This window comes from Phaseolus vulgaris, chromosome 9, assembly GCF_051622355.1.
Source record: "Phaseolus vulgaris cultivar YP4 chromosome 9, ASM5162235v1, whole genome shotgun sequence".
Taxonomy (NCBI): Eukaryota; Viridiplantae; Streptophyta; class Magnoliopsida; order Fabales; family Fabaceae; genus Phaseolus; species Phaseolus vulgaris.
In genome coordinates, this window is record NC_143506.1 from 21,487,695 (window position 1) to 21,514,350 (window position 26,656).

General features: G+C 35.7%; 3 protein-coding genes across 7 annotated transcripts; 2 read left to right on the top strand and 1 right to left on the bottom strand.

Moving 5' to 3' along the window:
- The first annotated feature begins 7,727 nt into the window (after positions 1–7,727).
- Positions 7,728–11,352, top strand: LOC137822060 (cyclin-A1-4). The gene is made up of 11 exons (XM_068626955.2): positions 7,728–8,083; positions 8,177–8,555; positions 8,636–8,772; positions 8,929–9,021; positions 9,196–9,329; positions 9,414–9,489; positions 9,575–9,651; positions 9,751–9,784; positions 10,518–10,667; positions 10,761–10,895; positions 10,995–11,352. The coding sequence occupies exons 1-11, from the start codon at positions 7,895–7,897 to the stop codon at positions 11,055–11,057; spliced, it is 1,467 nt and encodes a 488-aa protein (XP_068483056.1). The 5' UTR covers positions 7,728–7,894; the 3' UTR covers positions 11,058–11,352.
- Positions 11,353–14,899: 3,547 nt separating this feature from the next.
- LOC137823129 (DPP6 N-terminal domain-like protein) lies at positions 14,900–17,389 on the bottom strand. Its single transcript, XM_068628270.2, has one exon. It carries the CDS (start codon positions 17,048–17,050, stop codon positions 14,999–15,001), a length of 2,052 nt encoding a protein of 683 aa, XP_068484371.2. The 5' UTR covers positions 17,051–17,389; the 3' UTR covers positions 14,900–14,998.
- Positions 17,390–18,519: 1,130 nt separating this feature from the next.
- LOC137820689 (chloroplast processing peptidase) lies at positions 18,520–26,624 on the top strand. Of its 5 annotated transcripts, none has more exons than XM_068624874.2 (7): positions 18,520–18,701; positions 18,806–19,041; positions 19,958–20,020; positions 20,103–20,171; positions 20,505–20,591; positions 20,998–21,065; positions 21,362–21,934. In XM_068624874.2, the coding sequence occupies exons 2-7, from the start codon at positions 18,814–18,816 to the stop codon at positions 21,429–21,431; spliced, it is 585 nt and encodes a 194-aa protein (XP_068480975.1). In that variant the 5' UTR covers positions 18,520–18,701; positions 18,806–18,813; the 3' UTR covers positions 21,432–21,934. The 5 variants fall into 5 exon arrangements, with proteins under 5 accessions (XP_068480975.1, XP_068480979.1, XP_068480976.1 ...); XM_068624878.2 differs by lacking the exon at positions 21,362–21,934 and adding an exon at positions 26,401–26,624 and having other exon boundaries at positions 18,567–18,701; XM_068624875.2 differs by having other exon boundaries at positions 18,575–18,707.
- The last annotated feature ends 32 nt before the right edge of the window (positions 26,625–26,656 follow it).

The following is a 26,656-nucleotide window of genomic DNA, read 5'->3' on the forward strand; positions in this document are numbered from 1 at the left end:
ATTTCCAATTTAGTTCATTTGATCCGGGCAATACTTTTGATCATATCATATGTTTTAGTGTCAGACTAAGAAAATGGATAATACTATATAACCAAAACCTTTATTTGTTGAACTTACAGACCAAATATAGGTTTGTACCTTATGCTTGATTTTGTCAATGGTGGCCACCTTTTCTTTAAGTTCTATCACCTTTTCTTCTTATTTATTTAAGAAAATTTCATAGTATATAAATGAGTGCAAACCTCACTTTATAAATCATTTTTATAAGGTTGAGTCATACTTAAAGTCCACTAAAGTGGAAACACCAGAGAATAATGGTATTGTTGAGAGAAAACATCAATATCTTTTAAATGTCACTAGAGCTCTTATTTTTCATTCTAAACTTATGTTAATTTTTTGAGTTTTTTTATCTAGCATGCTACTTACTTAATAATCTATATTCCTATACCTATTCTCAGTAATACCACTCCACATGAAAAACAATATGAAAAAATTTGTGATAGTTATGTTTATGCTACTCTCCTACTCTTGTTTCTTGTAGAAGAAAAGCCGAGTTGAACTTTAGGTTTTTCTTGGCTTTAAACCACATACAAAAGGTTTTCTTTTCCTGAATTTGAAAATCATAAAATTGAGATTTCTAAACATGTTTTTTTATGAAAATCAATTTCCATACATTTTGAAAAATAACAACGATCAAAACATTTTTATACATGTGTTTTACCTATGCATTCAAACATATAATTGAAAATTAAATTGATCAATATATTATGGCATAAAGTCGTCAATATTAAAAGATTATTTAATATGTTAATATATTGGTTGGAGGCACCAAATTTGATATTTGTTCGTTTTGCTGTCAAATTAAGATGATTGTACTGTATATCTGTTTAATGCGAAAAAGATGATAATATAATTATGGTTAGTTGATTTTAAGTTATCTCCCAACGAATTCAATAATAAAATCAGTAAATCAATGTTCATAATTTATCTACAAGCAAAATAAGTTAGTAGTAACAAGAAAGATAAAAAGGGGTTGAGATTGTTTAATAAAAAATATAAAATAATGATTAAAATAGAAAATAAAAAGCGTTGGTCCCCAAGTTCTTTCACCAATAAATTCTTCATAGGTCATATAAAGTGATGCTTTCGCTCAAATTAATAATAAAAGTAAACATATTTTTTAAAATACTTTTCTACTTTATTTCATACACTTTTTTTATTATTCAAATGAGAAATAATTTAATCATTATTAACTTATATTTTTATGACACAAATTAACTCAAATAATTTAATACTCTTATTTAAAAAAAATAATGTTTTAAAAAAATAAAAATAAAAAGAAATCAACTTAAAGGTGACATCGTATTAACCTCATTTTTAATAGGAAACTTTATATGAGATATATGAGTTTTTAATATATTTGTATTAAAAAAAAGTTAATATAGATTAAACTTTTTGTTAATTTTAAAAAAATATGAATATAGAGAAAGAATTTATCTATAAAAATATAAAAAAATAACAAAGATTTACTTCATAACACCACTCTAGAATGAGTAAGTCAACAATTTTAAAATTAAAATCATACTTTTTTGAAACACAATTTTTTCATTTTGAAATTATATTTTTAAGTATATCATATTTATATATATATATTTTTTTAAATATATATTTCAATAAAGTCAAACTAGAATGATACCATTTTCATAAATTTAACATAAATCTGTAACTTAATTTACACAATTTATATATAAATCATAAATGACAGAGTATTTAATACACCAAGAAGAAGATAATAAACACAAACATTATTAAAAATAACAAATTATCTCTCTGTGATCTAAATTTAAATTAATTAATAAATATTTTTAATAGTAAATTTAATTTTGAAATAGATACAAATATTATTAAAAATAATACATTCAATAAATATTGACATGTATTATCAGGAACTCCGTAATAATTTGTCTTATAAAATTCACTGAAATAATCTGTCTTATAAAATTTACCTTTTCATTTTATAAAAATATTTTGATATTATTTGCCATACGTAAATTTTGTATTGACAATTGTCTGAAAATGACACAAACATTTTTTTCTATCGGCAATAAAAAATAAATAAATGTGAATCACTTTAGGGGTGGTTTAACCCTTATACAAACATAAAATACTTAAGACACTCTATCTCAACACTCACACCGTCAGACGCCTATAATTACTAAACAATCATAACTTAACCCATACAATATGAACTAAAAAATAATTCAATAAACCATCGTCATATAGACCAAAGGTTCGAGACATCACTCGGAAAAAGAGAACAAACCAGAGAGAGACTTGAACGTAATCCAAGACCAAGTCTTCACTTGAACCAAGGCAGCCACTTCTAAACCATCGACAACTCTCCCATTAAAGATTACATTGTTTCTATGCTTCCACAACTCACTTACCACTGCAATCCAAATCACTCCCCACATCTCATTTGCTAAAGCAGACGCATTACACAATCTAAACTGAGAAAAATTTAGCAGTGGATCATTATGGGACACAAACTGCACTCCAAGCCGTGCAAAACAACGACTCCACACTAGCCAAGCAAATCTGCACTCAAAACACAAATGGTTATTTGATTCCACCTCCACCCTACAAAGACTACATAAAGGACTTTCAACTGCAATCTCGCGCTTTTCCAAGTTAACCCTAGTAGCTAGCTTATTTTCCAACACCCTCCAGGCAGTAACAAGTGCAGAAGGCAGGGCTTTACATCTCCAAAGTTGTTTAAACACAACCCGGCCCCTTCTAAGACGATTATAGGCAGAATTAACTGTATATGATAACCCCTCCCCATCCTTCCAGACCCAGCTATCCTCATTTTCCAAGTCCAAACACACACCTTGTATTACCTGTGAGAACTGGCACTCCAATTGCTTCTCCCATTCAAAAAGACTCCTTCTCCAGGCGAATGTCCAAGCCCATTGCCCATTATTCCACGCCTCAAACTCGGCCACCTTAGATTCTTTTGACAAACTCAAGGAAAACAACCTCGGGAAAACATCCTTCAAAGCTCCGTTGTCCACCCAATTGTCTTCCCAGAAAACAATTTCCTTCCCTGTACCACTCCTCCACTTGATAGCATATTCAAAATTCCGACCCCAACCCTCCGAACTCCAAACCTCCTTCAGATCTGTCCACCAAAGAGAGTCCTTACTACTTTTCACTCCCTTTCTCAAAACTCTCCACCTCTCGTACTTAGACTCAAGAATCTCCTTCCACAAACCGTCTTTATCATATCCCAATCGCCAAATCCATTTACCAAGCAACGCCAAATTAAAAACCCTTAAGTCAATGATGTCAAGACCACCGGTCTCACGTGGTTCACACACCTTTTTCCAAGAAGCCCAGACAACCTTTCTTCCATCATATCCCCAACCCCATAAAAATCCCTTTGTAATCTCACTATCTCATTTGCTACCGCAGAGGGTATTTTGAATAAGGACATATAAAACAACGGAATAGAGGAAAATACCGACTTAATCAGGCAAATTCTCCCTGCCATTGACAAGAACCTACCTTTCCACCTGCTTAATCTACTCCTCAGACTATCAACCACCCCAACCCAAAACACTTGTCTCTTATGGCACCCTCCTACCTGCATCCCAAGTAAACAAAATGAGTTACCATCACTTAATAATTTAGAATAGCCGCAAAACAATGAATCATTATCTGATCGACCCCCACGCCACCAATCTTGCTCTTCGAGAAGTTCACCTTAAGGCCAGAATAGAGTTCAAAACAATTTAAAGCCACTTTTATATTAAAGACACTTTTGATGTTTGCTTCACAAAAGAATATGGTATAATCGGCATATTGCAACATGTTTACCTTCACTTTTTTCCCTCCAATTTCCAAGCTATCAATCATATTCTTCTCAACTGCCATCCTTGACACTCCCGCCAAACCTTCAGCTGTAATAAGGAACAAAAACGGAGCTAGCGGGTCACCGTGCCTAAATCCCTTCTTTGGCAGAAATTCCTTAGTCGGACTACCATTTACTATAGAATCCGACCCTTTCTAACATATAGTAAATGAACTCCCACCTCACAGAGTCATATGCCTTTTCAAAATCCACCTTAAAGAGAATGCCCCTTTTCTTCTTTCTCTTCACCTCATCCAAAACTTCATTGGCTACTAACACGCTATCCAGCAAACCCCTTCCTTCAAGAAAAGTAGACTGCCTGACATCAATGACCTTACTAATCACCTTTTTCAATCGTAAAGACAACGCTTTCAAAATGATTTTATACAGACATCCAACCAGCGAAATAGGTCTAAACTCACCAAGCTGTTGTGAATTTTCAACTTTAGGAATCAAACATAAGAAAGACGCATTTGACCCTCTAGGCCATTTACCGTTATCCTCGAAATCTTTCACTGCCGCCATAATGTCCATCTTAATGAAATCCCAACAGAACTTTATGAAACCCATATTAAAACCATCTGGCCTAGGACTTTTCGAACTATCACAACTCCACACTGCTTCCCTAATTTCTTCTTCTGAAAAAACACCTACCAACATCTAGTTATCTTCTCCGGAGATAGATTTAAATTTGACGTTGTCTAGCTTGAGCGGAAGCTCTTCATTTCTAACGAATCTGGCTTCAAAGAATTCTCTGACCTTGTTTTTTACCTCATCCTTATTCTCACACCACTGACCATTCTCTAAGACTCCATGTAACTCGTTCTTAGTTCTCCTCCATTTAACTGACGTATGGAAAAACTTCGTATTGAGATCTCCTTGCTTCAACCACTTTTGTCTTGCTTTTTGTTTCCAAATCGTCTCTTGCTTGAAAAGATTTTTGATAAGATCTGCTAAGAGAGACCTTCATTCCTCCCTTTCGTACATATCGAGCTCATTTTCTTCATCTTTTATATCCAACTCGTTAATCCTCTTTTGCAACCCTTCACCCAGTTGATTCACATTCCCAAATATCTCTTTATTCCAAACTTTTAAATCCACTTTAAGTTTTTTCAGTTTTTCTTTGAAAATGTACATTCCACCACCTTGCACCTCATAGTTGGGCCATCTTTCTCTTAGGAACACCTTAAACCTACTATCACTTTGCTAAACATCCAAACTCCTAAACAGTTTCGGGCCCCAGTCAACATACTCATCTTTAAGAATTATTGCACAATGATCAGAAACAAATCTACAATGAACGAACTGTTTACAATGCGGCCAAACATCGCACCATTCCTTTGACACTAGAAACCTGTCAATCCTGCTTTTCACTAACCCATTTGGTTTATACCACGTAAACTTTCTACCAGTCAATCCTACAGTTAAACTTTATTTATATAAAGTCATTAATAAAAGTAATATCTGGAGTTATTTTTGAATTTTTAAGAAAAAAAATACAAATGAATAAAATTGTAAAATCAGGAGAAATATTGATATTAGTTTAAATTTTCAATCTTATTAGTAAAAAAAAGTTCACATTTCACTCATTTATTTGTCTAAATTCTCACATGTGAAACAAATAATTATGAATGGTATATCTTAATTTGTAAGAATTGAAAAAAAATACAAAGTATTTTTCTTTCTTAGTCTTTTTTTTTGGTGCTTTCTAAGAACATTCATAACTCAAACGCTCATTTTTTTTACAACTACTCTATAATGTAATAACTTCCTAAATTAAATTTTCAAATTCAAAGTAAAATGTTACAAAATACACTGAAATGTAATAATATCCTAAATCAAGGTACACTAGAATTACATTAATATTGACATAATTTAATTCAATTTTTGTTTCCTGCTTAAGTTCTTAGTAGATTCCATCAACACTGATATTATAGATTATAGTATAATAATGACTTATACATGTATATTTAGTTACTATATTAATAAGTTTGCTGTAGATTCTACAGATGTTAATGTTCTATATTATACTATGATGCTTTTTAAATAAAAAATTGGTTTTAGTATTGTTTTATAAATTTTATTCAATCACTATATAGAATATTACAATGGGCTCATGAATAGTCATATCCGTTTAACATAATAATGTATTGTAACTTAAGATCCAATTTTATTATTATTTTAATTTAGAAAATGTTGGTAAGGTAACACATTTAAATATACATTCTAATATTTAATGTTTATGACTTTATTTATAATAAATTTTTAAAATTAATTTCTAAACATATGCTAAAATATAATAGTTTTCTTAAAAAATAGATATTTACTATTTTTAATGTATTAAACAATTATAAAAATATTCACCTTATTTATATACCAAATTGATAGAATTCCCTTTTTAAATGCGACGTTTCTATTACTTACTTATTATTTATCACTACTACTACTAAATCACACATTTAATCCTTCATTAAAATTAAATAATTATGGTTTACTGTTTATATGTAATCCAAATTCTAACTCTAATGTAATTTATTTACGTAATATATTAGTAAAAAAAATTAATAATAAATCACAACATATATTTAAAAATATATGTTAATATTTTCTGTTAGAAATTAGATTACATATCATGTTAGGTAAAAATTGCTCAGTATTAAAAAAATTAGAAAAGCAAATGTGCTGTTAAATTAATGTAACCAAAAATGCATATTGATAAAATTATAGGGATCAAATATGGATTTAAGAAGGTAATAATATTTTAAAAGATGATTTACTCATTATTTGTAATAAATTTCACAACTATTTATTTCTGTACCAAATTAATCTATTTATGTAAAAAAATAAAACAACTCGACGTAATTTTTTTATGTGAAAAATCACCATTATGCCGAAGACTTTCTCTCCTTAAACAACGGAACTCAGGTAGCCTCTCCCAAGAATAAATTCGAAATTTGCTGAAATTAAATTTGAAAACGGATATTTCTTTAATCAGAAATTTGAAATTTGACCAATTAAATTAGCAATTTTTTGAAGAGCACGTGATTGATTTTCAAACACAATCCTCGAAATCCTGAACCCTGTCATTAGTTTTTTTTTGTGTGCGCGTGATTAAGTGGAGAAATTCACTAAAATGGTGAGCAAAAAAACAAGTGTGTTGTGCAAGAAAATACAAATATTTTCTTCCCTTAAAAAAGACAAGTTTAAAATCACGTAACATTCCATTTCCAAGTACAAATTTGAAATTTGCACAAATATTTTGAAGAGGCATCATGGAAATTGATTTTCTAGCACAATCCTCCCTCCAAATCACGATTATGAGTAGTAATTCATTAGTTACCAAATTCAATAGGTGTGATTCAACATTTTACGTGCAAAAAATGAGATTATTATGGTGTTATAAATAGTATTTTGTTCCATTGAATAAGGTAAGTTTTAAATGGTGATGAAGAAGAAGAATTGGAAAAAATTTGATTAACAAATGGCACGATCATGGTTGGGAATTGGGACTGGTTTGGGTCCCCTAGTTGGAAACGACAGATCCAGTGACCGTTTGAATTCAAATTCAAACAATGGAACCTAAAGCTCCAATTCTCGTTTTGTCTCCTTGCTTACGTGGCCGTGGCAGCCAATCAGATCCCCGAACGGCAGAGCGCTGTTAAAACGAATTTGAAAACATAGGCAGAAGTGGGGCCCACACGTGCGTCTCCCGCTCCTCACTTAGCCCTGATCTACGGCTCAGATGCTTCCCCATTTCAAACCTTCTTCTTCCCCGCCCCATTATTAAATTGTATAAATAAATTAAACTCAATTTATTACACTCACATTTGCACACACACGCTCTCTCTCTCTTTTGGCTGCTAAAGTCTCTCGAAACAAAGAAGCATTCGAAGCTTAAAGCACAAAAGACAGTACCGTTCTCTTTCTTGCCTCCTTCTTGAATCTTGTACACAGCAAGAGGCAGGGAAGCGAGAATTCAAAATGGCCACACAGAATCGTCGTTCCTCGTTCTCCTCCTCAACGACGTCGTCTTTGGCCAAGCGCCATGCATCCACCACCGCTTCCTCCTCTACCTCCTCCTCTTTAGCCGCTCCTACAAACGTGCCAAAGAAGCGTCCACCTCTCTCTAACCTCACCAACACCGTCGCTCACCGCAACTCTTCCTCTTCGGTACTAATTCCTCTTTTAACTAATTCCGCAAACTTAACACACATCGCAAACAGCTTCATTAACTATTGCTTCTTGCGAATTTCGCATTGCTAGGTTCCGTGCGCAGCTAAACTCGCGAAGACGAAGAAAGAGCCTGTTCCGCTCTGCTCAGGCAATAAAAGGCCTGCGTTGGCGAATGTCAAACCTACTAATGCAGTTGTTTTCCCCAAGGCTAATTCTCTCCCTGCGAGGAATCAAGCTCCTCCTCCTCCTCCTCCACTCGTTCTCACTGTTACTGTTCCTCCTCCGGTGCTGGATGCTTCACCTAGTACATCAGATGCAATGTCGGTTTCTATGGATGAGTCGATGTCTTCTTGTGACTCCTTCAAGAGTCCTGACATTGAATATGTGGACAATAGTGATATTGCGGCTGTTGATTCAATTGAGAGGAAGACGTTCAGCAATCTCAATATCTCTGATTCTGCCGAATCAGGTTTCATTCTGATCACTTCTACTGGATATAAAATTATCTGGTCATGTTTTTACATTAGATATTGATTGATGTGTTTGCAGGCAACATTTGTAGTAGAGACATACTTGTTGAGTTGGAAAAAGGGGATAAGTTTGTCAATGTTGATAACAATTACGCGGATCCTCAGCTCTGCGCATCCTTTGCTTGTGATATCTACAAGCACCTTCGTGCGTCTGAGGTATAGTTAAGCTACATTTGAAAAATATATGCAGTGATCTCTGTTATTTTTGTTTTTATGATCAGAGTAAGCAAAGAAAATGTGGTTATTAGAATAACTGCTGTTTATTTTAGAATGTCGTATTGGTCTAATATTTTCCAGTTTTTGAAATATTAGGCAAAGAAAAGGCCTTCCACAGACTTCATGGAGAGAATTCAGAAGGACATAAACCCCAGCATGCGTGCAATATTGATTGACTGGCTTGTGGAGGTAAATGATGTTTGTTGATAACTACACATGTTAAACTCAAACACTATTATATTGCAAATAGGAATATGTAGGTAATATTTTATTCTTGGGGGAACGTCGCTGTTCTTTCCAATAATAGTTCAGTGCCACACCTGGTGTATATGGCTACATGCTAAACTCAGTTTCGGATTGCAGGTGGCTGAAGAGTATAGACTAGTACCTGATACATTGTATTTGACGGTAAACTACATTGACCGGTATCTTTCAGGAAATGTGATGAACAGACAAAGATTACAATTACTTGGTGTTGCCTCCATGATGATTGCCTCGTAAGGAGTCATACAAGTTCCTCGTAATTTTTCTGATTGATGGGGTTTCTAGTATTGATGTTGGTTTTTGGTATTTGTTTGCAGTAAATATGAGGAGATTTGTGCACCTCAGGTGGAAGAATTTTGTTACATTACTGATAACACGTACTTCAAAGACGAGGTTTGGTTTTGAATTCATTTGAGGCTTCAGGTTAACTGTTTATGTATGTATTTGAGGACATCTCAAGCAAAATTATCCAATGCAGGTTTTGCAGATGGAATCTGCTGTTTTAAATTTTCTCAAGTTCGAAATGACAGCCCCAACGGTAAAATGTTTCTTAAGGTACTGTAGTTTATAACGGATTAGAATGAGATTGATCGTTTGAAATTATTTCAAGCCGTTCTGATATAAAACTATTTTCTTTCTCGGTATAATTTACAGAAGATTTGTACGTGCAGCCCAAGGAGTCGACGAGGTACCTTTATCTCTTTGCTTAGTTTGGGCATTTATATAAGGAAAATAATACTTTATATAATTTGATTTTAAACTCATCATTATGTCTTTTTCAAAAATGTTGATTTTGAATATAAGGATTTGGATAAACACCATGTTTGAAGTAATGAAAACTACCAACTATTATTCGCTAACAAAGAAGATAACCTTGTGAGTGGTGGGTCTAGCACATGTGTCATTCAGCATTTAGCCTAAATTTGGAAAACAAATTTTTTATTGTTAAAAGTCTCAATGTCCCATCAACCTATAAAAAATTAAGAGATAGTTTCTTAAAAATAAGTTGAACTAAACACGCATTCAACCAAAATCTCGACTGCTAATTGTATATTAGTTGAGAGTGCCCATATGTTGATACAATTAAAAAAATTAATCTCTTTACAACTCAATATATTATTATTTTAATTATATTTTTCTTATATTTTAATATAAATTATTAATGTATATCATTATATTGATAGAATAGGTTTATTTTAGTTGATGGTCACAACAACAAAGATAGTTTTTATAGTTGTTGCGCACTGCATTTATTTATCATCTCCCAACATTAGTAAACTTTTGAGACACTGATAAACCATATTTGTGGACAGTATATATGTAATACAGGTCATATATATATATATTTGTGATTGAACATAGCTATAACTATTATGAAATCCAATTCTGAAGTGTGGTTTCATCTGTGTTTTTTTTGTCAGGTCCCTTCGCTGCAACTAGAGTGCTTGACAAATTATATTGCCGAATTGTCTCTCTTGGAGTACAGTATGCTTTGTTATGCTCCATCACTTATAGCCGCTTCTGCAATTTTTCTGGCCAGATTTATACTTTTCCCTTCAACAAAACCATGGGTATGCTGCAAATATCAAACAGCTCATGCACACCATCAAGTAGTAATTTTAATTTTTGTAAATTTGACATACTGTCTCTGTTTTTTGCAACAGAATTCCACATTGCAACATTACACACTCTACCAGCCCTCTGATCTGTGTGTTTGCGTGAAGGAACTCCACCGCCTTTGTGGTAACAGCCCTAACACTAATTTGCCTGCAATCAAGGAGAAATATAGTCAGCACAAGGTAAACAACTTGCCTCTTCACCTCCTCCTCTTTCTTGCTAAACTTGTCGCTTCTATCTTATCTGTTTGAGTGATTTCTCATAATTCATTTGTGTTTCAGTATAAATATGTCGCCAAGAAGTACTGCCCTCCTTCAATACCCCAAGAATTTTTCCTGAGTTGAGCAGAGATGACAGTCTAATTTTCGGTTGGTATAGGCTTAGATTGACATAACTTCTGGTCTCCAGAAAAGATGGTTCTCTTACACTGTACAATGTAGTTGCCAACCCTTCCATCTTAATTAGCATTCTTGTATCTGCTTTTATTCAGGTGCTTGCACACTTGTGCCCTCAAATTCACCAAAAAAAAAAAATCAAAAGCTTCAAGAAGCAACTTGTATTATTTTAGCTACACCTTCAGTAGCACCCTTAATGGCTAAATGAGGCCATGCTTAAATTTTGTCCAATTTACTAGATGTAACCACCTAGTAGAGTATGCATTTGAGTCATTCTCTAGAAATTTATGGATAATTATCACCAACCTTTTTAGTTAAACAAATTGAGGCAAAAAACCTTGATTTGGAAAATAAATAAAGCGTATCTCCGCCAACATCCGCTGCTGAAGGACAAATATCTCTTTATATGGATATAAGTATTGACAGGTAAATGTGTAAGAAATCCCTATAAGCATTTCTTGAGATTTTTTTGAAATATTAAAAATGTAACTATAAATTAATATTTATCTAAAATAATAATTAAAAAGTAAAATAAAATATATTTTTATGTAGATCTTAGTTAATTAAAATTTTGAATAATTATTTTTGATAAAATTAACATTGTTAGAAGAGCAAAAGTTGTCATCAAAATATAATTCTTTGTAAATTAGATTTTAATATTAAAAATTATAAAAATGATTTTCAAAATATATTAGAAATACATAACCTAAAAATATTACAAAACTACTGTGAATTTGAAATCCTAAAATTAAATTTAACATTTGTCCATCAATGATATATATCCCATAATCGATTATTATTGGATGCAAAAAATCATTCATTCCCTATATTTGGAGACTCTTGCACGAACGCAAATTGAGTATTATTTTAACCAATAACAATGTTGTGGGCCTCTCAACACTATCCGGGTGAATAAAAAAACTCCTAGCTTCTTGATTTTAACGTATGGCAGAACATTATTCCGGTTGGAGATTGGTTCACTTCACCATCTTGCATATCAATTTCACATACAAAATGCAGTACGGAGAAACAGAAGATAAAACATTTTTTTTAATGAACAAAAAGAATATATTAAAAACAAAGCATTTGGAATTTAGGGTTACGCAGGAAGCAAAAAGTAAAAACCCTTCAAAATGCATATTCAAAAACACTTTCTAAAAACAAATCCTAATTGTCTAAAAATATTACTTACTTTTACAACTCTCAATTTGTTGAGTTTTCCTTTGCTTTCCTTTTTATATTGTGATGTGCACTCAGATTTTAACCGCCAACCTATTTTAAGTGTTATAGGTTTATTTACCGCATTTCAAAACAGATAAAAAGAATAATATTTGACTTTACAGCGTCCCAAAGAAATTATTTTATGCATCGTGGTTGTTTCTTACAATAAAGAGAACATAGGAAAAAAGATTATAAACCAGAGATAAAGGGATGGAACTGAATCAGAAAGACATAGTTAGACAGGTGATAACAGATAAAAATGAAGGTTTCTGAGTCATTATTAGTATATCAAAAACTAGTGGAAGGGGTCAAAAATTCCAAAGAATCTGAGCTGCAGACTTGATTTCTGTGAGGTAAAGAGTGAAAAGATAAAGAGTGAATGAGAAGAAAGAGAAATGACAAAGGTTTGAATTTCAAATACATCTTCTCAATCTTCACTTTTCCCCAAATTTCATGCTTCGCTACTCCAATCTTCTTTTTCTTGGCATACTTATTACAACTTCTTTACACGTTTAACTCCAATAATACAAATTAAACTTTTAATACCATGTCTATAATTTTATTTGTTTTAAATCACACTAATAGCCTCCACATTAAGTTAATTGGTTTTAAAATTACTTTGATTACTTCCATTGGTAGTTAGGCAAATTACATTCCTTAAAGCATAAAAGGATGAAAATTAAAATGTTGTTTTTTACACCGATCGACTATAATTGTTAATTTTTAAAATTGAAACATTATTTTAAGTATGTATATGTTAGAGAAATATTGTGTTAGTTCTTGCTACACAGTTTACATATAAATTGAAATAATGCTTAAACATGACTAAATCCTATAATATTGTGGTTGTTATTTAATTATAATATTATTGTTACAATTATGATTATAGAAATTATTTTATAATGTAATTATTATTATTATATATAATTATAATGAATAATATATTTTTAATAAAAAGATAACTACAACATCTATCTTCTTTTATTTAGTTATTTATATTTACATAAGAAATTTAAATACTAATAAATTAATATGTAATATTATTACATATCCAATCTAAAATAAATTATATTTGTTTGAAGATGATTAAATCTTTTACTTCAGAATAAAAAGACAACTTGTTTATACAATATTTAAATTAAATTGTTATAAAATGTAATATATAAAAAATCATTCTATGTCAATAAACTTATTTTGGTACTTATAAAAAGGTACACGGTCTATGAATATATATATGAAATCATTGATTGATTAAGAACGATTAATAATAGATTTAATAAGTTGAGTTTTCCTCTTTAGTTGGTTTAATATTTTACTGTCAAAGTTATTGTAAAAAAATATTAATGGTACTATTTATAGTTTCAAATGATTTAATATAAAAAAAACAGGATAGTTCATTTTATTGTTGATTTAAATCCATAAATATTTTATTTAATGAATTATATACTAACATCTCTATTGATTTTTATGATTTATAATACAGATTTATTATATTGCTCACTTCTGAAATTGATTACAAAATATTATATATATATATATATTAATTATCGCCTAATTGTGGTATAAAGTTTATATCATATTGTTTAATGATATCTTTTGTATATTGATTATTATTTTCTATAAACACATTTTTAACTTAATTAGTTTCGTAAAAATAGTTGTGTGAATTATCAAGTGGAAATTTGGAGGTATTACTTAAAACAATAAACGTTAAATTGAGAGGATGATAAAATTGTTCGTTAGTTTTAGTTATAGTTGCTGTTGGATTTTACTTTTGGGCTTCTTTTAGCAAGACCACTTTTCTTTGACTAATTATTCGTGCACTAGATTAATTATAATGTTTGTTTTTTCCTTAGTTAGATATTTATATTTGTAATACAAATAAGTAAGTTTGGGATATAAAACTTCAAAACTTAATGTGTATTTTGATATAATCAACATAAAAGTGTTTTTCAAACGTTAAGATCCAGAAATATTTTTTCTTAATCCGTATACGAAAATTCAAAATATACACTATATTTTTGAATATCTACCTCCATAAGTTACTTTCTAAAATCGATATCAGATAACAACTTTAAACCATTTGCAACTATAATCATTACATAAAAACATAAATACTGACTTGAAAGAGAACTTCAACACAACTTCACCAACATATCAAACCACTACACCACCACATCCACTAAAAAAGTCTCTATCATAGTAAAAGAGTTCCTTTTCAGTTTTTTTTTTTAAACAAAAGTGAAATGGAAAGTTTGGAATTTTAAAATAAATGTTGAGTGGAAATAAAAATTGATCTGGTGGTGGAGGGAGATCTACCTTTTGTCAAGTTTTGTGTAGGCTTGATTTTCTCTTTGCAGCTGTATAATTGTTTCAGTATTATCAATAAAAACTTTGAATCTCTCTGTTTCTCTTTTCTCTCTTCTTCTAGACTCTTCTAATATCTTCTTACGATGTTCTCACTGTAGTGCAGTTTTATGCTTCTGAGTTTAATTCTCATAGTATTTTTCTTGCTATAATTCATCCGTGATCTTGCATCTATCTTGTTAGTAGAGAGTGAGAAACTGGGAGAAGCAAGAAAGGCGTAAGAGCAGTTATTTATTTATTGGCTTACAAGTTTGATGAAAAGTGAAGGTAGATTTAAGGTGGTGTGGCTATAAGAAAATGCATTAGAGAGGGAAAGCTGAAGAATTGGGCATGATATTGAGCCAGTGACAATCTTCGAAGGAGCAGTAGGGTCCAGCCTTAGGGCTCTGAACATTGTGTGGGCGTATATACTTGGGTGACCAAGCAGGTGTTCCATCCTCGTAGGAGTTATGAGTGAGTCTCTGAATACCGGATCCATCCAATCTAACGCTGAATATTTCACCATAGGGCTGGTAGTGATGGGGGTTCGAGATTGGCTCAGCAGATATACCCGCATAGTCCGAAGTAAACGTTAAGCTCTTCCCATCGGGGCTAAAATACGGGTGGTTCGTCCTCCCACCCGACCCACTCTCAAACACCTTCCTCAACCCGCTTCCGTCCGCCTCGATCAGGTACAACGCGAAACTACCGCTTCCCGGAGCATGCCGGTCCGACGCGAAAGCGATCCATTTTCCATCTGGTGACCAGTTGCACATGGTGTCAGTCCACGGACCCTCCGTCAATCTTCGAAGCCCCTTTCTCTCTCCATCAACAGCGTCCATTATGTAAAGATTCTTATGACCCGACCGACCCGACCGAAACACGATCCATTTTCCATCCGGCGAGGGTGACGGAAACGCGTTGTTCTTTCCGTCCAAGGTCAACCTCTTCACACTGTCTTTGTTATCAACGTCAATGGACACGATATCAACCTGCGAGCTCTCGGGGGCAAATGTTTCCCCAATCGCAGTGTATATCACACCGGGTCGAACCCGGTCCCAAGCGGTGGAAAACGCCATCGCGTTTGAAACCTTACGCAGGTTCGAACCGTCCCGGTTCACCACGTATACTCCTGGAAGGTCAACATACGCGATGCGGTCTCCGGAGGGTGAGAAAACCGGGAAAGAGCCGACGAACCGGAATAAAGATAGACCGGGGACGGGGCTCCGAACGTTTTCGAGGAAAAACTGGGGGCTACTATCCGCGTTGGGTTCTCCTCTGCACTTGTGGTAGCCGACACGGGATGAATCGGGTGAGATGAACGGGTTGAGGTGGTGGGAACTAGGCGAGACCAACCGTGTCAGCTCCGTGAATTCGTTATTAACCAGGTTGAATAATTCGATGTGGCGAAAGCTTGAGCCTGGTCTTCTTGTCGCGACGGCGATGAAATCGTTGTTGTATGGCGAGGTCGCGGGTGTGAAGGCGTGGAGACCCGGTGGGGTGACTCGTTCGATTGTAACGGTGTCAATGGAGACGGGTCCATTGGAGGGGATAACCGCTTTGTAAATGCTCCACCACTGGTCGTCACCTCGCCGGTGGAAGTAGAGAGTGCGATCATCGACCCAGGAGGGCCAGCCTCCGTGGTTGACGATTTTGACTCGGTGAGTTCCGTCTCGAGTGAGGAAGACGTAGATGTCAGTTGTGAGATCCTCCACTTCGCCGGCCCAACCAGCTGAGCCGTAAGAAGCGACAGCGGTCCAGATACCGGAAGGGGAGAGGGCTGGGCTGAAATCAGCGACAGCGTAGGGTGTGAGTCTCTGGGTGAGGCCCGATTGGAGGTGGGTGGAGTAAACTGCGGCCCAACTGGCCCGTGGTACACCCGGGTCTTCGTGTGTGGAAACGTATATTAAAAACTCTCCGTCGGGGGTGACACTTGGCTTGTCTTTGATGGAGAGTTGAGAAGTGTCGGTGGGCTTGTTCGGTAATAGAGGGATTTGGATTCTCTCTGCGGTAACAGATTCTTTAGTGGATCTGGTTGTGGAAGTATAAACGGCGTCGTAGTAAATGGTGGGGGAGCCGTTTCTCTCCGTTACGTAAACGAGTTGGAGTGGAGGAGAGTGTGTGGGGAGTTGGATAGCGGAAGCATTGGAAATGAAATGGCCGTTGAAATTAACGGAGTGGCCATCGGTGAGCTGAAGTTCTTGGTCAGGATTCACAGGTTGTTGGTGAATTGGAAGATAATAGATGTCGAAGGCGTAGAAGGCTCTGCCGAGGGTGGTGAAGATGATGGTGGCGGAAGCCTCCTCCTCCGCCGCAGAGGTTACCGTTAACTGTAGTAGTACTAGAAACGGAAAAGTTAACTGCAGTGTCTTCATCCTCACTCAGTGTTTGTCCTGAACTAACATGATAGAGTGTTGTGTGGCAGCTTTGAAGAGAATATCAGTGGGCCCACCTTATCCTTTCAAATTCTCCTCATCACACTAACTGTTGTCAAGTTAATTTTAAGCTCATGTTTTTCGTCTGCAGTGACGTCAGCTGAAGATATTTAATAAAGTAAGATGAAAAAAATTAACACTTACTCCATAACATTATTTTTAATCTTTTTTTATTAAAGTGGAGATTAATTACTTTGTCTTATGATGATAAAGTGAGAGCAGAGAATTTTCTTCCATCTACCTTTTTCACCAATGGTTTAATATTAAGAGGAGAAAACACTTTATAAACATCAAAATTAATATTGATTAAAGAAAGCCCTGGAACTAAAGTATGAAATATTGCTACCAAACCCTAATTTTGAGGGAAATTGGAGAATAGTGTATCGATAAGGTTTAGTTAGGAATTGAGATAACGTGCACAACCAATGATTATTGCTGTCTTAAATTCAGACAGATTTAGTTAGAAATCATTATTGGATTTGAATTTCCTAGAATCAGAGCCACGGATCATGGCTCTATTTTGTAAGACACTAAATTTCTTATGATAGTTACAATTTAAAATTATATAATTTTTAATATATATATATATATATATATATATATTTATTGATGATATGAAATTCTTTAAAAATATTTAATTGTTTCCCCAATACGTATATATCTTATAAATAATATTAACCATTCCTATTACAATTGCATAAACAATGTTGTCGATATTAAATTTGTAATTGATAGATTACTATGTCACAAAATAGATTAAATGATCTTTTCTAATTTATATTGAAAATAAAATTTCTATCTTTTTTGATTAGGAAATAACTATTTATAGTTTTTTGCAACTAATAGCATAAAGAGATTGTTTGACTAGATTTAAATAAGATATTGTTTGACTAGAAAGATGTTTGTCCAAGATATTAAAAGACAATCATTGAGTACATCCTAAAATTAATCGATATTGTTTTTGTTGATATGGAATCTACAATATACCTATTACACAAAGGTATATATATATTTGATGTGAAATTAAATATTTATCGGTATATATATTTGATATAAAATTAAATATTTATAGATGATAGTAAGTGAGATTATAGACCTAAATTCTAAATTCAATAAATTTGTAAATTAAATTTATCGTATTGATTTATAAGGTAAAAAATAGTTCCATTTATATATTGGAATTTATCTTATTATCAATTAATATGAGATTTTAATTTTATATATGATATATTTATGTCTAGATGTAAAAAGAGGGATGTATTTGAGAAATGTAGATTTTGAACTCTACATCAATTAAAGATAAAATCACTATAATCATTACTTTAGAAGTTAGATTTGGAAGAAGTCATCTAAGTAAAAAGATTGGGTACATGAATCTATTTAATAAAGTGTAAATTATTTAGTTTCTTGTTTGTGTGTTGAAGAAAAGAAAAAATTGTTTTTTTTGGGTGATAAACTATTATTTAACGAAAGCGCGTTTGAGTGTAGAAACTTAGTCCCTAAGCATCAACCGTTCAATTCCACCATTAAATATATATCTCAGTCCAAATACAGAAGCTAAGGCTTCTCTCACACTCTGCAACTCTTTCAAGTTCTGGTTTTTTCGACCTTCATCTGTGTTTTCAGTTTACTTTTAATTGAAGCACGAGTTTAATTCTTCCTTCATTCACTTATCTTTGTGCTGTATGGATGTAGTTTGCAGCATGAGCTTATTGAGATCTTCTGCAATATACAACTCTGTAACAAATTATCCTGCACTGCGATGGATACCATGTCAGAGTTGGGGCTTCCTTCGATGGCCGGGTCTTGACGGATTCCTTCGGCTTTTGGTCGTCGGACTTCTCTGGTCCACGTTCTCCGAGCTTCGCTTCATACCCTCCTCTTCCATGTTCCCCACCCTTCGTGTTGGTGATCGAATTATGGTGGAAAAGGTGCACAATATTCTGCTTTCCCACCTTTTTCTTTTCTGTTTCTTTCTTTTCTTGGTTCGTGATCTACCTTTATGCACAATCTCTGAGTCTGACGAAGGACTGGGATTTGGAACACCATCAATCTTTTGGTTGTGCCAAATTCAATTTACATTCAGATTCCTATCTAGTGGGAAGATCCAAACTGGATTCCTACCTCAGTTGCTACTTTTTTTTTTCTTTTGCTTCTCCCCATTCTCCCTTCTTTATTGACTAAAATTGTCGAATAATTCAACTATTGCTTCCTTCCCCTGACATTTCAGTATATGTGACCATGTTTTTCAATCCAATAATCTTGATTCTTGAATTAATACGTCTTTTGCTTCCCTTCCCTTCCCAATGTTACTGTGACTTTGTTTCTAGAATTAGGATAACTATTGCTTTCCTTTATACATCTTGATTCTTGAATCTTGTGTCACATCAGCCTTATGTGTTACCTTATTTATGACATTGAGGTTAACCCCAACACGGTGTTTACTCTTCAGTTCAAGTTCACGAGAGTATAATGGTGGTGAATATATATATTTTGGCTGTTATAGTCCTAATTTAATGTGTGAAAGTTTTTGCATTTCATGAGGAGTTGGTTTTCATGTATATGTGTTGTACTTTTCATTATCCATGTATATGTGCACAAGATTAAAGGAAGATCTTGAAATTGACTGAGACGTTTATCAAAACTAAGCTGTTTCGATCGACAAGCTTTCCTTATAAGATATATTTTTATCTTCCAAAATCGCCTTCTTATGTTGAGGTCTTTCCTTTGAATAATTTTACTCACTAAACTTTCAGAAATGGGATCAATTCTTATCTCTATTTTTTTACTTTTTCCCTCAATTCTAATTTTTGAATTTTAATTATCTTTCATTGCAACTTTCCCCAGGCTTCATATTATATCAAGAATCCTTCTATACATGACATTGTAACATTTAAGGATCCAACACAGGTATGTTGCAATGATATAGAATCTGTAGTCTACTTGCAGATCTACCATTCAATTACATGATTGGTTTTCTTCTGTTATGTAGTTATATGGAGAAAACACAGAAACTGTTTTTATTAAGAGAATTGTAGCAAAAGCAGGAGACGCTGTTGAGGTATAAATCTTCTAGAAACTTCCTTTCTTTTTGCATTATACTGACGTTGTGTATCTATTGGAAGTTCATAAAGCAAAAATTACGAGCAAACATATCCACACAAGATTAATGGACATGAAAAATTGATTTGTAAATATACTATTTTGAAACTGAGACTTTGTTTTGTTTCTTTTTATTTGTTTTAGTGATCTAGTCTACCGTGCAGACTAGCCACAATTTCATGTCTTAGGAAAACTAATATGTTTATGTCCTGGCAATAGTAATAGTATGTTGTATGAGCATAAGGAAAATAGCATTAAGTCTTTTTCACTTGAATCTTCCGTCACCTTGTAGGTTCAGGATGGGGTACTCTACATCAATGGTGTTGCTCAGCAGGAAGATTTTATAGCACAACCACCAACATACACAATCCCATTAACTGTGAGATTCCTGTTCGTTGTTACGGTCCTTTTCCATTCAACAATTATGAATTGATCACTCATCACATTAATGAACACGATACTGCAGAAACTGGCAATAAGACATTAGTTAATTTATTCAAGGTCAATTCATTAAATTTAGGCAGGACATTTAAACGAATCAAGTTCATGATAGGCTTCACTTTATTAGTTTAGAAACAGCTCGATTATGAATATATTACTAAGATAGTTGTTATTTTATTTATTATATTTATTTGAAAACTTATAATTTTATTTATTATTACTATTTTACCATTTACCATATTGGTACTTTCAAGAGTCATATTCCAATAGACAATTGTGAGCATGAAAGCTTTCTGTTTATTGATGCATATTTTCTTTTGCTTGTACAACTTGTGTCCTTGCAGACTGTGCCCAATGGCCATGTTTATGTGCTAGGGGATAATCGTAATAATAGTTATGATTCTCATGTGTGGTAAGTAACTACTGCAGCTTGTTACTGACTTTTTATTCTGTCCTTTTCTAATAATTTTAACCTTTTGGGAGAGGGGTGATTATATGAATGTTGTGGTGTATAATATGATTAATCTGTTTTCTAGATGAATATTTACGTCAGTTCGTTTTAGTTTTTGGTGTAGACATAAATGTGAAACATTTTTTTGCCTTTTACTAAAAAATCTGTATTCCATTTGGATATCTTGATATGAAGTTAGTGTTAGTATCATTTTCCTCCTGTTAATCTTGAACCTTATCGTCTGTGATGATGAGCAGGGGAACACTTCCTATGAAAAACATAATTGGAAGATATGTGACTTGTTATCATAGACCAACAAGCATTTGACATAAATATCATCGAGATGTACTGAAGGAACTGATGCCCTTTTCTATGGTCTGACCAATGGGACAGTATACTAGGACTTGTGATTTCTGTGAAGAGTTCCCTCCAGCTATGCACACGCCCTTTGTCCACTCTTTATGGGATTGGATCCTCGGACAGCCTTGTTTTAGGAAATAATAAATATTTCCTATAATCAAATTTATGAGAAACAAAATAGGAACAATCACACACAAGATTCACAAGATTCATAAGAGAGTTCACCCAATTATGTTTACATCTTGGGTTTATTGCAGACCTTTTATTTAAAAGAGAAAAAACACTCAATTCACAGCCAAATGAACTTAGATTTTTCTTGTTTTTTAATTTTCTCTCTCTTTTGTCTCCTTTTATTCTTATTATTGGAAGGCATAATAAATTTTACATCATATTTATACATACTTACAAGATATGTACTCTCACATTTTATTTTATTTTCTATATTTATGCAATCATTTCATTTTCATTAACTTTCCTATTTTCTAACAGCAAATACAGTACAACTATTTTCTCTATGTTATTTTAGCAAATTAAATGAAGTTGAACACAATTTCAATTTGTCAATAGTTACTATATTTCTTAAATTTTTGCTTTCTAGAATTTTCCTCAAGGTTAACAATTCATTCCTAGGCAAAGATCTAATGACTGATAACAAAGATCAATGTATTTTGTTCTGGAATGAAATGTTGAGTTCTTTACTAGATGTATTAGACTCTAATTATTACTATGCAAAACACTTTTGTGGATAAATTCCAGTTTGGTTAACAAACCTTGAAGCCATATCAATTTTTATTAGCTTTTGTTACTCCTACATACTCAACCTCTATAGTGAATTAAACAACAATCTTTTTGTATTTGTGACATCCAGCTAAGAACTACAGTACCAACAACGAAAATGTAACCAGTGGTACTTCTGTGGTGATCAACTTCACTTCCAAAGTCTGCATCTACATAACCTTGTACTTTTTTAATTCTCCTTTACTAAAGTGTAAACACTTTTCTGAAGTGCCTTGTAGATTTAAATCAAATCCATTTAATTGGATATGAATTAGGTATAAATGGGATACATTTTTGGATTGTCCAAATTGTATTTTGGGATGAATTTTGACTTGGTCCGATCCAAGTTAAGCCAAGAAAATTCAGTCGATGTCTAATCGAGTAGTCCCGGGTCCATATCGAGCCGAGCAGATCCGAGCCGATTTTAAGTCAAGCGCCCGGGTCGTTCTTTAGCCGAGCTGTCCCGAGTCGATGTCGAGCCGAACGAGACAGGCCAATGTCGAGCTGAGTAAGCTCGAGCCGATGTTAAGTCGTACGGGCCTGAGCTGATGTCGACCCTAACGGGCTCGGGCCGATGTTGACCGGAACGGGCTCGAGTCGATGTTGAGTAGAGCGGGCTCGTGTTGATGTTGAGTAGAGCGGGCCCGGGTCAATGTCGAGTTGATTGGGCCCAAGCCAATGTTGAGTCTCCTGGGCCCGAGCTTATGTCGAGCCAAACGGGCCAAGGCCAATGTCGAGCTGAGCAAGCCCGGGCTGATGTCGAGCCGAACGGGCCTGGGTCAATGTTGAGTCTCCCGGGCCCGGGCCGATGTCGAGTCGATTGGGCCTAAGCCAATGTCGGGTCTCCCGAGCTCGGGCCGATGTCAAGTCAAATGGGCCCAAATCGATGTCGAGTATCTCGGGCTCGGGCCGATGTTGAGTTGATTGGGCCTAGGCCGATGTTGAGTTGATTGGGCCCAGGCCAATGTCGAGCCGAGTTGGCCCGAGCCAATATCGAGTCTCTCGGGCCTGGCCGATGTCGAGCTGAACAGGCTCGGGGCCGATGTCGAGTGGAGCGCGCCTAAGTCTATATCGAGTTGATTGGGCCCTGACCAATGTCGATCAGAGCGGGCCCAAGTCGATGTCAAGTCTTCCGGGCCCATAACGATGTCGAGTCGTTCGGGCTCGAGCCGTTGTCGAGTGAAGCGGGACTGGGCCAATGTCGAGTCGAACGGGCTCGGGCCGATGTCAAATCATCCAGGCTCGGGCCATTGTCTAGTCGTATGGGCTTGGGCCCATGTTGAATCGTCTGGGCCCAGGATAATGTCGAGTCGATTGGGCTTGGGTCGATGTCGAGCCGAGCCGGCCCAAGCCAATGTCGAGTCTCTCAGGCCCGGGCGGATGTCGAGTTGAACGGGCCCGGGCTGATGTCGAGTGGAGTGGGCATGGGTCTATGTCGAGTCGATTGGGCCCTGGCTAATGTCGAGCCAAGCGGGGTCGAGTCAATATCAAGTCGACGGGCCTGAGCTAAGTTGTTCGGGCCCGGATCGTTGTCGAGTTCGGGTCGATGTTGAGTTGTCTAGGCTCGAGCCGATGTGGAGTGGAGCGGGCCCGGGTCGATGTGGAGTCGATTGGGCCCTGGCTAATGTCGAGTTGAGCGTGCCTAGGCCGATGTCAAGTTGAGTGGGCTCGAGCCGATGTCAAGTCGAACGGGCTCGGACTGATGTCAAATCATCCAGGCCCGGGCCATTGTCGAGTCGTTTGGGCCGATGTCGAGTCGTCTGAGCCAGAGCCAATGTTGAGTCGTCCAGATCCTGACCGATGTCGAACCGAGTTGGTCCACATTCAGGTTGAGTCGGCTTAGGCCCGGTTCGAGCCAAGTTAGTCTATGTCCATATCAAAATGGATTTAATGTAATTGACAAAGTGGATTTAATCTAATTAACAAAGTAGATTGAATCTAGATTTAATCCACTTTAAATGGATTTAAAAAAAAATCCATTTAAATTTGATTTAGTTAAAATTTTTAGCAATTTCTAAAACAAGATAAACCGGTTAGACGAAGAAGAAACATAAAAAACGACCGAAACATTAAGACCACATACCCTCGAAGACCACCTCGCGATTGGTCATTGTGTACAAGGACATGAGCAGCCGACCGGGGAGCTTCTTGGGGAGACCAAAAATCACTCGCTCGTGCACACTCGGATTGATCGACCTCGGCCAATCCTTTATCTTGGTGGGTTTCATCGTCCAGAACAAAGGAAACCTGAACTCGCCGACCTCATCGAAAAAGTACTGTGTGCCCGCCGGCTCCACGTACACCTTAAAGAACTTCTCTTTGAAGTTCTTATAGGAGGCCGTGAAGGGCTTGAACAACATGCTACCAGCCTGACTGTCCAAGGAATGCCATCCGACCAACTCGGCAGGATGGGAGGTATAGAAATGCAAAAAACAAGAAGGGAGAGGACGCACCCCAAACGTCCGACACACCACGCGAAAAGCTTGCATGGACGCCCATGTATTAGGGTGCAACTGGGTCGGGGCCACGTTAAGTGCCCGAAGGACACCGACCGTGAATGCATCGAAAGGAAGTGACACATGGAGGTCCAAAAAAAGACAGCTACACATAAAAAAGAAGGGGGGGCTGGGTAGATGACTGGTCGCTATACACACGGTCTGCCAAGGAACAAGGACCAAATGCCAACAAGGACTCCTCAGCAGAAGCCTTCAAAACAGGGACCTTGTTCAAAATCTCGGCCACTGAGGCGTCCGTGTGGAAAACGGACGCCACCTCCCACACCTTGGGATCGACCCAAGCAGGTCCCATGTGAGGACGCGGCCGCTCGCACGATACCGAGCGGTCCGACGCATTACCAACGTCATCATCTCTCACTCTCTCCACCGGCGGGACATCGGTCCCAATTGAGACAACCCTGTTAGACGAAGAAGTAGAGGAAGAAAAAGAAGAAGACGACGAGGATGACGAACAAGAGGGAGGTTCGGGAAGAGGAGACCGAGCGGAGGTAGAAGAAGAAGTCGGACGCGAATGAGGAAAGTGACTAAGGTCGCTCGGATTCGTTCGGGTGTCAGAGCTCGATCTATATTAAAACGCGTAAGAGGCAACTGTACCCAACCCCTATTTATAGCCCGAAGGCGCCTCAGAAACCCAAACGTCACGAGATCTCAGCCGTTGGATTTGCTTGATCCAACGATCCACATCGCTTGGCGCCCATAAAATCCCTCATAAATGCACATCACATCACCCGCCCAAACGCCGCTTACTGTCACTTCACCCATCATTACACAACCGCTCGAGTCCCATTTTCAGACTCTTCGGCTGTGCCACCTCTCGAGCCTGGGGGGCAACTGTACTGGTACGACCGTATGATCCGGTGAGTCGGCCGACACTCAGACCAAGCCGTCACCCAAACGACAAAGTCAATCGCGTTGCACATGTGGCCGACCGACACATAACATTCAAGTCAAAGGTTGACCACATTAGCAAGACTAATCCATGGTTAAGGGTGGCTTAGCACAACCCTAAGCGCAAACCAACTACCCTAACCTGGCCCAACAATGAAGGCCCATTAAGGTAATATAAATAGCACGCATTTCAAGGAGAATTGTACGTTATTATCTACAATACTCTGACAATCGAGTGTCGATACCCCACTGACTTGAGCGTTGGAGTGCCGTCTGCAGGTACCCCCAGCTGAGAAGTAGGGCGATCGAGGGAAGGGAAGCACAACCAGGAGGGCGAACGCATCGAGGAGCATCAAAAGTGTGAAACCGACCAGACACGGGAGTAGGAGCAATCATTTTCTAGGTCCATTAATCTGTTCGAGAACAGATTTTAAATCCAATCCATTTATTTGGATTTGATTTAGATTGGAAAAATCCATGAGCACTTTAGTGAAAACTTATATTAAGCTTTTCTTAATAATCTACTTGAGGAACGACACACTCAAATTTTAAGTTGTTTTAAAACAAATTTATTAATCATAACAAACAAATAACTTCTTCATTGATTATTATGATATAAATTTTATATTGAAATACATTATTCATCATGAAAATACTATAGGAGTGTGTACTAATTGTTGTTGTTTAGAATGATGGATTCACTTGAACAAATCACCCAATCACACTGAGTCAAACTAATTCTTTATTGTTTCCAGATTGAGTTCAAATCTTTCATATCATCAATTGTGACTAGGAACAATTTTTTACCACTTCCTTCATTGCTCATCATTGGGACGGCGAAAGATCTTCAATGTTCACTCAGAATCATTTTAAAAGTAGGACAATTATTACTTCTCTTTTGTAAACATGGATTAACTCTAGCATCTTTCTAATAAAAAAACATTAAATAATTTTATATTCAAATTATCTTTTTTAATTATTTTTTATGAGTTAGAGAATGCTATTCTAGTC